We start from the raw sequence: 15,964 nt of genomic DNA, 5'->3' as shown, positions 1-15,964 counted from the left end.
AGAGACCAGCAAGAAAGTTTTGGAATTTCAGACTCCTTCAGTCTCTTTAAAAACTAGTTTCTAGTTTTGAGACTTTGGGGTTTTTTTAGATGAGAGAGATTATACAACTTCATTTTGTTGTGGGGTTTTTTTCCCCCCCTCAATTCTTTAATAAACAGACCTGGCATTTCCCAGTTCAAAATTAATTATTCACAATTTACATTTCAGTATGCAGAGTAACAGCAGCAGAGCACAAGATCTCTCTGCTCAGAGGGATATCAGTGCCAACTTAAGAGCAGCTGTCATTCCCTACACAAGCTGCCTCAGCATCTCAGCTGTGTCATACATTCAGTTCCTAAACTTTGCCACATCTCTCGGACAGTAACCCCCTTACAGACCTTCCTCACTATTACACTGCATGCTACAATAGTCTTTAGAAGGTTTTTTTCTTGCTTATAGGTATTTAAGTAATGCCTTGGACCTAATAGAAAAGAAAATGCAGGGTTGTTCTTATACCAAACTAGTCAAGAACAGAAACAAGTGGTTTAAAGCAAGAGTTCACAAGTTTCAACCAAAAAAAAATTAAATAGGCAATCAACAGTACAAGTCTTCCCTTACAAGATACAGAACTGTATCAAGAAGCTACTACAGTGTTGTGCTAATCAATACAAGGTCTGAACTTCGAGGTCTAGAAAAGATCATAAACCAATGTCTACAAAACAGTACAGGAAAGCCGAACAAAGCTACCAGTTTCTGCTTCTCCAATAATTTTTCATAAGAATATTAGATGATTTTAATGCTGTTGGCTTTGATTATCAAACAATTCCACAAAAAAGAGCTGGGAATTTATTTGTGGGGTTGAAGCTTATCACCCATTCTTTCCACCTCCACATGAAACTTAATCTGGTTTGTAACACCCCAATCAGAACAGAAGTTCATGCTATCTCCTCTTTCCTCCCCAAAAGTCTGCCTCAAGGGTTGCTACATCCCACCTTGACCCCGCAAGCCTACCCTTTATCAAAGTCCAGCATCTTTCAGGTATTGCCTTGGCCCTTCCATGCCTGTGCCAACTCAACAAATCGAAATACAATCTTCCACTGGGCACACGCTCTCAAGGTACTATGAAGACCCTCCCAGTAATGGAGCATTAGCCCTAAGGGGACTGCTACCTCCTCTCTCCAGCCTTACTTGAAGACCTCCTCCTTCCAAAATATATCTCAGAGTCTTATGAGGACAAATACTTGCTGCAGTTTGAGAAGTCAAGGCAGTCAATCTTTGAACCACACAACAGCACTCCACACAAAGACAAGCTTTTATATACAATTTCTTCACCTCTGCCTACTCACAGGCATACTCACACTACCTGTATTATCAAGTGTTTTGCAGAACCTATCAATCACATAAAGAGTCTGTGGAGAGACAGCAAATGACTGAGTACCAGCAAATTTCTCTTGGAGTGTCCTCCAGTTTCTCAAACTGAGAGTTTAATTAGCCTTAGAATCATCTTATTATCTCTCTGTTCCTTTTAAAATACAACAGTACACCACCTCCTATATCATTATTATTTGTTTTGAAACAAAGCAAAAGATAAATTGCCCACAAACATTGATGATTTTATTCTAAAGCACTTCCATACAGTTTGCATCCCTCCTTAACCAACATATCAAGGCAAGACATCTGGCTTTAAGTCATCTGCAAAAACCATCCCAAATCATTAGCAGTATTAAACTAGTTATGTTGGATTTGTGTCCCTTTTGGTCCTTAATTATTTATACACATGGTTTTTCCTCCTGAGACGTTCAGTTTCAGCTCTCTTGGAAAGAGGAAAATAAAAGCCAAGTCAGGTGGTCTTCTGCTGGAGATCTGAAAGGGTGCAATCAAGGCAGCTGTCTCTCCAAGCACACAAATAATGGGGGGAAAGTGTTATTGTACTGTGTTAAAAAAAATAAGTCTTGCCATAAGGAACTCCTTCAAATTTCATGAAGTATGAATTTTTTTTTACTTAAAAAGTTCCCAGAACTTACAGCTCCACTGCCTCCGGGGGGAACACTACCTTTAGTGTTTACACTGGAGTTCTCTCCTTGAGACTACCACAACTGCAAGATGACATTCAGACCAGCTGTAGAAGCTCAATTTCAGTAGCAGTCATTAGGGGTTTAAGTATGGTCTTTAAGATAGTTAATTAATTAGCAATTAATATATTTTATGAACAAAGTCCAAAACCTTGCTGACTTCCACGATCCAACTAGTCAGAAGAATAAAAGGTTCAATTTTACTCAGGAATTACATACCTGGAACAACAAAAGATATGTAACACAAACTTTCTGGTACAAACTTACTATGGAAAGCAGCATTTCAGCCTCACACAAATTAAGCCAGAACACTAAACAAAGGGAAAAAGGTCCCAAAGTCCAAGAATGCTACCTGCTTTCTTCCCAACTACAGCCACCACAGCTTTTTTAAAGCAGCTTCACTCTAGGAAAAGTATTAGTTATTAAGCATGGAATCTTTTTCCTTGTCCAAAGTAGTAAGAAGCTCAATCTTGAACCACATTTGTACAGAATTCGCTCACTTTGAATACCAAAGAATTTGTCTCAGGCAAGAATAGAAGTTCAGCAAAGCAGAGGAAAGATGAGAAATCACTGCTTTAACTTTCCCTTCCTCTCACTCGGAGAACCCATTCCAAACCTTCTTTCCACACAAATTCTGCTCCACAACTAGCTCAAGAGAAATGTGCATTTTTCTGCTCAAAGACAAGAACTGAGCAGTTCTGCTTATGTTAATATGAAACACCAAGTAATTCTGGAGCTAGATGTGCCACTTCTCTATTTTATTGATCTACTCCAAAGATGAGCTGAGCCACAAATCCACATTGCACTACCTTTTTTTTTGCAGAGCTCTTAATAGTTAAAGATACGCAAAATTACATTTGCATTTGGGGGACACCAACCAATGGTTATAAGGTTAAAATATCAAAGCAGTTGTCTTGAAGAAATGCTATTTCCCATCCTATTGTAATATGGCATCTTAGATGCCAAACTCTAGAGGAGGAAGGGACAAGGAAAAAAACCTACTAACTTTACAAGTAGCATTTGACCAATAACTTGCATGAAAAGGAACTTTTATCCTGCATGGCAAATCTCAGACCTCATTCTACATTTCAGTCAGTACTTCCAATTTCAGAGAAGAAACATGAAACTGCAGCCACCAGCCAATCTTCCGCCAAGCCTTTAAAGCATTTATTGAATTTCCTCTAAGGAATGGAATTGTTGTCTCCGTCCATGCAAACATTAAAGTGACAGTCCTGCTGCATCATAGCTCCTGTTGCAAACAATAAAGCAAGTTTAAAGGTGTTATAGAGTTGAAAGATTATTGCTTAGAAGGATAAAAGTCAGTAAGATCTACTTAAATGACGACTGTCAATTGCCCATTGACACTAGGCATGTCCATGACTGGATACCAGGATTCCAGCTGTGGTCTGTGATTATCCTTCCATGAAGGTGACTAACCCCTGTTGATAGTATCAATTCATAACTCTTACCACTTGGTTGCTTACTGGAATATCAGTAACAGTACGAACTGCAGCTTTCATCCAGACAGTACAGCTACACTAGAAACACAAGGATTTCACGTTTGCCACAGCAGCATTGGGACATCTACTGTAATCTTTGCACTACAGCATTTTCTAATCAGCCTTTACATGCTGGGCTGATCTCACACTCCAAACACATCTGGCAGAAAGTGGTAATCAACTGAGCCATGGTGTGTGAGCTATTTCAGTGTCTGCACTGCCGTTCACTCTAATTCTAAGAAGAATTCTACCCCCAAATGATCTGCTTTCCTCAGAAAACCATTTGGTTTTAATAAACTTGTAGAAATGAAGCTGTTACTAGCCTATCAACTCTGTCCAGAACAGCAATTTGAAATCCACTACAAATATGAATGAGACCGAAAATATTTTGAAAGGAGCCTGATGTTTCAGCTGCCCTACTTAGATGTTACACATTGGGAATACATGAAAAAACCAAACTTGGGTGGGGATGAGGCAACGTGCAAGCAACTTCAGTGACATGGTGATTAGTTACAGCCTGTATGCTGGAAACAGGTCAGTTGAGTAGGCAGGCTCAGAAGCCATGTCCGGACCATGGTCCTGTTTTTCCTACTCCCTCAGCAGAATTATTCTGAGTCCATTTTTTTTTTGTCAGTGGATGTCACATGATGACACAACCTGAAATTCTTAACTAGGAATGAAATGCCCACAACCATGCAGGCAGTCCTGCTGAAAACATGGACATATCTGTAGCAGAAAGAAACAAAGGGTAACGCAAACCACTCCATACAGCCAGTACAACACTATGACCTCCTGGAAGTACACTGAAGCAGCCGCAACTAAGCGGCAAGTACTTTATAACATGGTTATCATCATTTCAATCCATTTCTTCTTGTATCTATGTATCTACAATAAAGAAACAAAAAGACCGTAAGAGTTGGCTGCCTCATATGTTAATGTTGTGTGTTAAAACAGGGTTGTTTTACAAACTGACTGATGTCCTTCACAATTAGACACTGCTTTACTCTCTCCTTGATAAAAAAGTAAAGTAAAATATGAAACCAAATGTGCAATTCCTTTATGTCCATTCCCCCGTACTGCATTAGTTAAACAATATTCTTTGCTTCTGTCACACAGACAGGTAAGTTTAAGTCTGAATAATTTTGAAAAAACTCACATCTATTACCAATAGGCTTTACTCTTCAACATGAGCCAGCAGCTTTTCACATACTGCAGATTTCTTAATGTTAAAAAAAAAATCTGTTAATTTCAATGGACCATCCACCTGAGAGATAGAAGATGCAGTTAGGACTACTACCATTTTAAAAAATCTGAGAATAGTAAGTTGTTATCAACAGTTCAAAGTCACCAAGGCTTCCGGATGATGCATTTGCAAGTGGCATTGGAAGTCTCCTATTAAGCTATTGATGAGTGGGGAAGTTGGAATGCATCACGTAGGCTCGCATCCAGGCAGCAAAGCTTTGTGTGGAGTCAGATCTCTAGACTGGAACACCCAGAAGTGTCGATTAAACTCCTAAGCATGATATGGAACATTATATTTGAAAGGTGGCTTCTCATAATACTGACTAAGCAACTGCCAGCTGCCCAATAAACAAGAAGCATCTCTTTAAACTTACCTATTCCAAACATAGCAAACTTTGCCTGCTAACAATCTTGCCATTCACAAACAACAAAGCAATCTGAAGTTGAAATTAAGCTTAGCAAAATGAGAAAGACTGTACGTGGCATAGAATGAAAGATCAGAAAGTCACAGGCAAGGTTCACGTATAAAAATACCATTGTTTCACATGCCAGCAACAAAACATCGCCCATGATAAAATGTACATGTTTTGAAAACACTGGTACACTAGGTATGCTGACTTACTTATGGCTTGCTGTCCCTTAGCAAAACGTATATTCTCCTATTAATAGGTTTACATAAAGCTATAAAACTTAGAGCGACAGGCACAATACTTTGGATTGCAGAAGCATGCAACAAGATCCAAAGCCAAGCCTCCGTTTAAAAAGGTTAGATTTTAAAACTCCAGGGTTGCTAAAGAACTAATGCAATGATATGTTAAACCTGTTGTCTACATTCAACGTACATGTAATGAGAAACAGCAGCCTTTAGAGCCAGGAAACAGGCCAGCTGGCTTCCCCCTTTCATACAAGTCCCTGAAACGAGAAGTGAGAGTCCTTGTGAAAACAGTTTGAACTGAACACTTAAGTGCATCTATGTTCAATTATGGACACCCTAGCTAGTGCAGTCCTGCACTGTGGCAAGATAACTGTTCACTGCCTTATTTTGAGGACCTTCCTCTAAACTTGTAAACTTGCACACGTTTAAAAAACGTGGGCGACAAGTCAGCATGTTTTATTCATGCTTTGAGCAGTCATGTCTTTCTCTCACTTCTGTGAAGGACCATTTTAGAACATTCTGTAAACTACCAGAGTGACTTAAGAGATATAACAAAACTATGCCAGAGGCACTGGGAGTCTGCCAGGCACTGCAGGCTAACCCCTGACCATCTGGTATGGAAGCACCCGCTGCCATTGTGTCATCCACGCTCGTGCCAAGCCAAGAGTCAGTTTGAAGTGAAGGGCTATACTGTTAGTAGTCAAGTCACAGCCTTGTCCTACCTCTTTAGGACAGAAAAGTTTAAGACTTTCTTGAAAAGACACGTCCTTTGGTAGAATAATCTTAGCTCAAGTGGACCAAACTCTCCAATCTAACCTTACAAGTGTTTCACATCTCAGCCATAACCTAGTCTCCTAAATACCTAGAGAAAATGAGCAAAGAACATTGCTTTCTTTTTCATTCCTTCTTTGAGGCAGTAAAGCAACCTTAGCAAAGCACATGGCTCAACTGTTTTGTTAGAGCTCTATGGCCCAACTGCAACAAAGGATTTCCTGTCAGCTTGCTTTCTACCTGTGGTAATTTTGTATATTGGCTTATGACCAAAAGGAGTTGATTGCCACGAGTCGGACCCAAGCTGCAGACATGTCTTGTCAGCAACCTGCAGTTCTCAGTACACATGAGAGGCAGGGATTGCTTTCTTGGTGGTCTTCAAGCACTATCATGTCTATGTACTCACAAAATCTCTCTACAAAAAATATAGTAACGCATTTGAGTTTTATCAATAGCTAGAAAAAACAGGTTCTAGGAAAGGCAACCGACTGACATGTTGCCTCAGTTCAAATGCCCAGAGTAAAAATTACATAAATATGCAATATCAGCATAGCACCAGGACCTTTTAGTATCCAATCCCTTTCATTAAACTAAGTTAAGATACAGATATAATCTAAAGCAAAGCATGAGATCACATTGTCCAGGGTAGGAAGGAGAAACAGAAGGGTTTTTAGACTTGGCTTGTCCAGAAGTCAGTAATATTGTGCACTGCCATTTCCTATACTATGCCTACAACTAAGCTGCAAGCCTCAGATGCCCAGTGGATGCCCCATTTCCCAGCAGCCTAGAAAATACTGTTCTACTATTCCACCTACATTCATTTCAAGGCTGATGTCCAATAGCACTTGTGAAGCTAGTCCAGATGGCTAGTATATCCCCTCTCCTAGTGAACTACAATTCTCAACTACTTCAGCAAATGTGTTTCACAACCTAAAGAGAAGACTTAATGAGCACAAGGAAAACGTGTTATATATTGATTTTGAGTGTTTTCAACCAGCTCTGCAGAAGTAAACATGATCAAAATAGCATGATTAAAAGCATTAAAAACTGGCTTAGGGGTCTAGTATATGGTTTGCAAGATTCCACAAAAAGCAGGTTTTACTATATTCTGCAAAGTGACAAGCTAGCCTCTGCCAAATATTCTAGTTGTCTTCTATCAATTGCCAACATCTGGTTTATTCAGGTTAATTTAAGCCAGTAGCTCTCATGCAAACGAAATTTTGGACAGAAGGAAAATCATGCAGGCATGCTGAATCTGATGGGGGGGGACACTCTAATATCAGCTTACCAATGAAGCTTCACACCGCATTCTTGCTGATACTGCTGACTCAGGGGAATGAAAGTACTGCTGCAAATCCTGTGCTACAGATCACTGCCTGTAAAGCTACTAGGAAGGCTTCTTCTATTGTATCATTTAGTTTGAGTTCAGGGTTTAGCCCTGTGTCAGGTGACCCATTCTTTTCTTTATATGTTCTGTGCTGAGATTCAGACCCTGGTTTGCTTTATTCCTTGCTTGTTTCCATGGTATTTGAAACCCCTCTGTCCAAACCAACATCTGCATGCCATGTTCAAGCTTGGAATTCAAGGTTCATCAGACACTCACTGGTGAGACTCTAGTATTTCCCTTAGGCACACAGCAGAACTTACGCTTTTCCACCCTTACCTTGAAAAGAAGCTCCAAAAAGGAACAGGGCATGCTAACCTAATGATACTGTTTGGTACCACTGACTCATCTTTAGGCTATAGAAAGGCTAAAGGAAGGGATATAATGTCATCCCTCCACAGCCAATTTTTCCCCACCTCCAGAAATACTGGAGCCAGCTCCTTCAGCAATACTGTATGCCCACAGCTGACTGAGGAAGGTCTACCCCTTTCTTTCCTTCACGACCAGGGGGTATACTGGGTGCACATGGCAAGGTTTTGGTAGGAGTGGAGGATGCTGCAGCTGTGACTGCTGAGAATAGAGGTCTCTTCCACAGGCTGCAGGGGATATCTGCTCCAGCATCACGGAGTACCTCCTGCTCCAGCTCTAACCTTGGTGTTCCTTCTGCCATTTCTTTTTCCCTCTTCCTCTGCCTGTCCAGTGTTTTTTGCCTTAAGTTGGTTTTACTTGAGGTACCACAAGCTCGGTGGATAGGCTCAGCTGTGTATTGCAGTGGATATACCATGGAGCTGGCTGTGTCTGGCACAGAGCATGTCCTAGTCTCTTCTCACAGAGGCCAGCCTTGCAGCCAAAACCATGTCATGGACAACCAGTACCGAGGAAAGGTAAGCAGGCCAGGAAGAGCAAAGCAAAAATCTTGAGCAGTGGCAAAAAAATACTAGAGTAGGTGTGCCTCTGTTATATTACCATTTCTTCAAAAGCAGGAACTAAGAGAACAGAAAATTCTCCTCTGGCTACCAAATTCTCAATCCAGCAAGAAGCATGGAAAACGAATAGCATACAAAATGCTTTATGCCCTTCAAAATTATCCTGACTGTCATCTACTCTTAAGCACTTCAGAGGATTCTTCACATGGCAGAGACACAGAACTATGGACTGATCCCACCTACACAGCATTTTCTTGGAGACTTCACAGAATTCCTCAGTAGTGGGACAGGTCCTTGTAAGGCAGGCACAGAAGACAAAGGGTTAAGAGTGAGGCTGGGAAACCAGAGGCACAGATCAAATCAAGTTGCAGACTTTTGTTGTTGTTTATAAGTTGTTCAGTTGCTGTCACCCAAGATCTAAGGGAGTAACACTATGAGACTATTATGAAACATACTCAGCAACTAAAGAGAAGTGATTAAAACTATGCTCTGGTCACTGTCATCCTGATGATCTCATAAATAGCTACTCCATTATCAAGGTCTACTAATGGAAGTCAGTACAACAAAAAGACCTGAGTCGTCACAGAATTTGTCATCCATGATCTTGACAAAGCATGTTTAGCAGAAGGACCTTGCTTACTCTTGAAAAAGTCTAAGAATACCTGCCCTCAGCTGAGGAAATGACAAAGGGAGCGTGGGTAGGACTAGTCCATCTATCAGGTTACACTGCTTAGATGAAAAAAAGTTTAATATTACACTGCCTACCCACTTTTCTGTTCCCTCCTCCTCCCTTCTCCTTTCCTTAGGCATTGCACCATAAGATAACCTAAAGACAGAACAGCTGAGATGCACAAGATCAAGTGATCCTGCCCATGTTTCAACATTCATATCTTAACATGAATTTAAACTTCTACCCTGATTCAAACATATTTTGAAGAATTATTGGTTAGCTTAGTCTTAGCTTAATTAAAAGATCAGCCTTCTCTTGGTATTACATATGCCTTAGAAGCAGTGTGGGGCTGGGGGGGAATTGAAAGTTAATGCCACTTAAATACTCAAAGAATCCTTCTTATTAGCTCCCCTTACCCATGAAAGACATTTTTACTCCTATTCAGGAACCTACATGCCTCCAAATGAAGTGTGTCTTCAATACTGTTTTGGGAAAGGACATGGTAGAAGCCCAAAGAAACAGAGAGCTATTCCACAGAAAGACTGATGAAAAGTCCTTACACAAAAATAAACCATTAATGAATTAAAGAAAATTGCTTGCTTGGGATTTTTTTTCTTTTCAGGTGTGAGAACGATTCACTGGGGTGACAGAGAAGTTCACAATTTAAAATTCACCTTAGCTATGACAACAAAAACCAAGACACAGTATTCCAGCTGATCTTCAATGGTAACTTTAAAAAAAGTCAGTTCTCTCATACACAGAGGCTGTGACAAATTACTGCAATACAAGATACAGTGAGACATACAAAACCAGTTTCATTAGTAAAATGTGAAGGATTAGGCCCAGTATGTACAGGGACTGTGTTCTTGGCAATTTTCTTGAAGATGCGTCCACAGCTGTAAAGCCTGTCAGCTGGACTGCAGAGCAATGCAGTACATCTGCGCTACTCCCACTAGGAAAGGGCCCCAAGTGCCAACAGACCTGGAACACTCCTCAAATCACTTCAACAGCAAACAACTTCTGAAATACGCAGCCAAGTTAACCTTATGCTCTAACCTGCCAAGTTAACAGTAACTGAAGTCTAGGGACTCAAGATAGCTCCATTGATCTCCACCTCTCCCAAAAGACAGAGAAAGACATATTCCTCAGGAATGAGACAGAGGCAACTTCCTCTTTACTGAGCCTAGGCAAAAAGGTTCATTTTGGTCCACTGCTTTTGGTCAACAGATGCTTCTCTTTCAACAGCAGAGACCATAGTGATTCAAACTCGTTAGATCAACCCCACAGTTTGCAGAAGAAAGGTAGAAACTGCAGGAAAAAAAGTGTCTGTATAAGCAAAATACTGACACCAGCCCTGCAGTTTAGTTACCATCATGAATTAAACTATAAACTTGCTTTTAGAGCCTTTGCCAGCTACATACAAATATACAAAATTAGACTTAGGGTGGAAATATGTTACAACAGATACACAGGTCATCTCTCCACAGCCACAGATAATTGAATTCTGATCTTCATCTGCTATGCTTCCACTTCTCACAAACATCTCCCACCTCTTGATCAGGCCTCTGGAAGGGCCTTCTACCTTATGAGAATTATTTTGAAGAAGTAAGAAGGCACCATGTGGTCTTTTTAGAACATACACTCCATAACTTCCTCCTGTTGCAAAGAAATTCACTCAACAAAATCAGTGAAGAAAAATCCCAGCCATTTTTAACATTTTCAGAAAGAGGAACCTGTTACAACTAACTGCAGATGTAACAACCTCACTGGTTTTCAATTCACTTCTCTAAATGAAAGCCTGATGGTCTGTTTCTGAGTGAGATCCTCTATAAAAGGACCAAGTTCAGATCTACCTACTTTTCCCTTATCTAGCATGTATTTTCACATTTTAAAGTCATTTCCCTTCTCCAAAAGCACCTCCCTGTTCATACCATCAGTCATCACCATTTGAGATTGTACTTGTCCCACACAACCCTCAGTGAAGCCTTAACGCATTTTTCAGAACAATTCTGAGAGTGAAACTTCAATGCTGTGCTCTAGGACTGCCTTCCCGCTAGAATAATCAGTTTATGTATCCATATGTCTTCTTCACCCACTCTGCAGTGGCCCTTCTCACTGCATCAAAATAAAGTTGCTAATAACCACTTCTTCATGGGAAGACTTTCTTCATTGGTTGTATCTAATTGTAATCTAGTTAACACAACATGGTTAGCTGAGGGATATAAATCTGTATCATTCTGGTGACTTTAAGACAACTTTTGGTTAAGTCCAAAATGGTCAGAGCTTTAACATATTAACTGTCCCAAACCATCAGAGCAGTCCAGATTTACATTCCTTTTCTCCCCATAGGAATTTGAGAAGCACATTTAATGCCATCTTGCACTACTTCCAGCAGTTGCTGAGAATTCATTAGTATGAGAGTGGAGTTCAAGAAAATGGTAAATCTTGCTGAGCATATGATAGCAACCTAATGATTCTTCAGTACTTCTTTACATGACCAGCCTGTGCAGCACCCAGAGCCCATGCCAAAGGACAGAAGCATCTATATTGAAGTCTGTATTTGAAAACTATGCATATACAGAAAAACACACAAAAGCGAACACTTAGCAGCTCAGCTTTTGTTCACGGAAGACACAAATTCTGTTCTTTCCTTCCTTCCTCACACTCGTACTCATACCCAAATCATACTTTTTATTCCTAAGAGCAAGTTCCCTCTAAGTAATACTCAGGAGAAAATCTGTATCAAACAAACAAACCAAAAAAACCCGAAACCAAACCAAAACACCCCACACTTTTTCATCTATAATCTTCCTATAAGCCTCTGGAACTATCTTCTGCAGAAAACATATGAGGGCAGACTTCACTGTATCCTATCCTTACAGAACCACTTAACTCATGTTAAACAGTTGATCTCTCAATTTAATTTACAAAGCCCAGTTGCTAAGCAGGGGAGTAGAAGAGGGGTTGTGTGACATGACACCTGGCTACTAAAACACTAACAAAAATATGGAGTTCCCTAAGGACACAGAACCTCAACATCAATACTAGAATTACAGCCCTTCATAAAGTATCACTCCAACCATCACTCTGGGCTACCTGAAGTTTTAGTCATCTAAATCCTTTGTACCTTGACTTAAAAGTTATTGTAAGGCATTTGTACCTTGACTTAAAGCTTATTGTAAGGCATTGGCTAGTTTTATCTTTCCTTCTCCACATCTTCAAATACTACTTATCCAATTTGAAATGCACTTAGCCACATGGTTTATATCTACCTCCACTTAGCAGCATATCTCCTGTGTGCATGTGTGTATTGCTTTTTCAGAAGATGAACTTGTAATTTACTGTCTTGTTACAATATATAAACCCCATTTTAACACTTGCTCACAAGACATATGTCAGAGTTCAAGACATTGCCTATCAATTCACAGTTATGAGGATATGCCTAAGGTTTAAGAGCCTGATAATATTTTTTCTTTTAAAACATGAACTTGATTTTCATTTATAGTCCACAAATTTTGAACATGCATACCTGCCACAGACAAGATTCTGTCCTTAATCATACCAGAGAGTTAAACTCTGAACTGTTAAATACAGATTGGAAAATAGAAGGAAAAATGAGCATGGATGTATCTTCACAGGAAATTATTATTTCTCTTAACGTGGATAGAGCCTTCCTAAATCTTCATTCGTGAAGCCTAGCCATGATGATAATTTCTCTTCCTCTTGTTTGTCTGACATGCAGGTACATATGAAATTGCACAGAATGCTACTGGCTTCGATCTCTACTACACTCACTTTCTGAAGTAGTAATATTAGCACCAATATCCAAATGCAGACCCTTCAGAGTCCTTAATATAGCAATGGTAGGTTATTTCAACCTCTCTTTAATCCTGCCTATTCCAGATAGTATGTATATATATGTGTGTTTATATATATACATATATATATGTATATGTATATATACATACACAGAGACACAACATGAATATTTTAAATACATGAGCTACACTTGTTTTTTTAGCTAAAGCTTTTAGTAACAGTTACAGCAGGACAGTCCAGACACAACTTACAGATTAAAGTGTCCACAGCTACCAAACAACAACATAGGAGAGATATCAATAACCAAGATGATTTTTTTAAAATATACAAGAAAACAAGACAGAATACATGATTTTAAGACTGATGATCTATTTAAACATTTTAGACCTAAGTCAGTCTTCAATCAATGCTGCTTTCACCAGCATTTCTTGGCCATATATACAAGAATATTTAGATACAGTGAAAGACCAGCATACCATTTGTCACTTTGAGGGTTAGCTACAAAGTCAATAGAACTGAAATCTGCAAGTATTTTCCAGAAGTAATACTACCTCCTTTTAACAAACACAGCATCATCAGAATTGTACTTACAAACACCTGCACCAGCATTACTTATTAATGGCCAGCAGCCAAGAGACTGCCTGGTATAAAACCTGCTGATCTTTACTTGAAAGTATTTCTTACCATGTCCAAAAAAACATGCGAAATCCCCTTAATTTTAGACAGTAAAACCTGCTGTTGATCTGCCAAGTTCAGTGCTGGACAGAATTACTATTGGTAAACAGGACTAGTTAACACCACACAACTAAATTCTTTCACTATTCTACTACTTGGTGACTCCAAGCAGGGACTGACAGTTGAATTGAAATTGTCAAGACAAACCACCACTAGCTCATTGTTTTTTAATAAATGTTTTGCCTTCAACCTTGTTTCCTGGCGAAACTAGCTAACCTCAGTCCAGAACACATCATAAATCTATGAGATAAAGCCACCAGCATCTTCAATAAAACACGATGGAAACAACTGGGCAGCTCGAGAAGTTGCTGTCAGATATTTGGGACCTCAGCAACAGCCCTTAAGCCCTCCAAAGGTTGTCCCAATCTACAGCACAGCATTATCCCAGTGCCTTGCCATTTAAGCCCACCATCATCTAAACCTCTTCAGAAGTCTGCTGTGGAGATGGCCACACTCCTACCGATGCTTGGCCAGCTCTGGACATAGCATTTATGTATACCTCAGCCCAGCTTAATCCTGAGCGAAGTAGGCAGTGACAAGCGTGTGTCCATTTTGCCCTGTGTCCAATCCCCTCCCCTCTTTCCAAACCCTTGCTCCACAAGGCACTCTTTGCACTGTCTTCCTAGATAAAAGGCAAGAGGTCATGAGAAAAAAAATGGCCGAAAGAGCAGTATTATGCAATAAGAGAAGAAATGCAATAATAACTCATCCTCTCCTGGAGATTTCCCATCACTCTTACGCTCTGCAAGCTGGATTACAGCAAGCGTGACAGCCAGCCGGCTCAAAGGCCCACCAAAGCACCCTGCGGGCAGGCTCCTCAGCCCCGGGCCATTGCTGGGGAAACAAAAAGGGATGCTCACAGTCCAGGTGCTTTTTCTTGGGCCCCATCACTTCATGCGTGGTGGCTTTGCAGACGGCTCTGGCTACGGCTGATCCCGTAACGCTGTACTGAGCAGCTGCGATGCGATCTGTCAGCGTCTGACCCGACATCTTCGAACGGCGTGCTGGCTGCTGTCTCCTCTGCAGGGGCGGAAAACACGGGAGGGGAACGGGAGATCCCACGTTTATCGCCGGGGGTAGGCAGGGCAGAGACACGCACAGGCAGGGGCACACAGACACACGCACAATGGTCCCTCGGGCAGCCCGGCCCCTCCCGAGGTGCAGACCCCCCGCCCCGTTGTGTAAGCCTCTGCCTAGCTGGAAGCCGCCTGGGGCAGAAAGAAGGGTATTTCAGGCGTTGCAAGGAACGGATGAAGGAGAAATAATGACGGCAGCCGAAGGAGGCTGCACACAAATAACGTTTGAGCCCCCGGGACAGGGGGAAAGGAACCCCTTCCCTCCCTGCCCCGGCAGTTGCCCGCCCCAGGGCGGCCCCGAGGAAGGTCGCGCCGCGCCCGGCCCCGCTGACAGCGCCCGCCCGCCGCCTCCTCGGGGGAGATTATGGCATCGTTGCGCCATGTTTTGCCCTCACCTGGTGCCTCCCCCCTCGCGCACCCCCTGGCCCCGGACAGGGAACCCCGCGCCGGGAAACGGGGCGCCGCTAGCATGCGGCGGCACACAGCCGCCAGTGCAGCATCCGGCGCGGGGGCAGATCGGGATGTAGCGGCGCCAGCGGCGACCTAGGTCAAGTGCGTCTTGCTCCCGTCCTCCTGCGCTGCCTCTCCGGGCGAGGGCACCGCCGCCTCCGCCGCAGACCGTCTGCCGCCCGCGCCCGGCCCGGCCCGCCAGGCCCGCTGGCTAGGACGCTTTTCCGCGGGCCAGCAGCCCCCCCCGACCTCCGGCCGGGTAGCCCAATGTGTCGGGGCGGGCTGCCCCTTCCCGGCGCCGCCGCCGCGTGCGGGGATGCGTAGGGGCGTCACGCCGCGGAGCCGACGCTGCTATTTCCAGCCGGCGGCTTAATCCTCCCGCAGCCTAATCCCCGCGCTACTGCCGCAGCAGCGCCGCCCCTACCCCGGTGCAGAGGGCGGGACGGAGCGGAGCGGACCGGCGCGGCGCTGCCTTTGCCGCCGCAGATCGGTGGCCCGGCGCAGTCAGGTGACCCCTTTCCCCCACCCGCATCCCGCTTCTCGGAGGTGGCGGCGGGGGCGGTCGACCGGAGCTGCCCCTATACGGAGGCTGTCCCGCTGGGGATGCGCGGGGCACGGAGGTTAGCGGGAAGCTGAAGCCACTGATGCTTCCCCTGCCTGCGTCGTGGTCCTATCGTGAACGCTTA

General features: G+C 42.6%; 1 protein-coding gene across 4 annotated transcripts in view; it reads right to left on the bottom strand.

Moving 5' to 3' along the window:
• Positions 1 to 15,755, bottom strand: part of SNAP91 (synaptosome associated protein 91) — a 68,840-nt gene extending 53,085 nt beyond the window's left edge. The window contains exons 1-2 of one of the 4 annotated variants that reach the window (XM_018078164.3): positions 15,703 to 15,755; positions 14,613 to 14,772 (exon numbers count right to left, since the gene is read on the bottom strand). In XM_018078164.3, the coding sequence (XP_017933653.2) occupies positions 14,613 to 14,742 (130 nt within the window). In that variant the 5' untranslated portion in view covers positions 14,743 to 14,772; positions 15,703 to 15,755. Of the gene's footprint in view, positions 1 to 14,612; positions 14,814 to 15,702 lie in introns of those variants that run through there. The other 3 variants (XM_018078167.3, XM_018078168.3, XM_018078165.3) reach the window with 3 other exon arrangements.
• Positions 15,756 to 15,964: the final 209 nt, after the last annotated feature.

The sequence above is a fragment of the Manacus vitellinus genome, unplaced genomic scaffold (genome assembly GCF_001715985.3).
Source record: "Manacus vitellinus isolate BGI_N305 unplaced genomic scaffold, ASM171598v3 scaffold_4_pilon, whole genome shotgun sequence".
NCBI classification, from domain to species: domain Eukaryota; kingdom Metazoa; phylum Chordata; class Aves; order Passeriformes; family Pipridae; genus Manacus; species Manacus vitellinus.
This window is presented reverse-complemented; position numbering and strand designations above follow the sequence as displayed.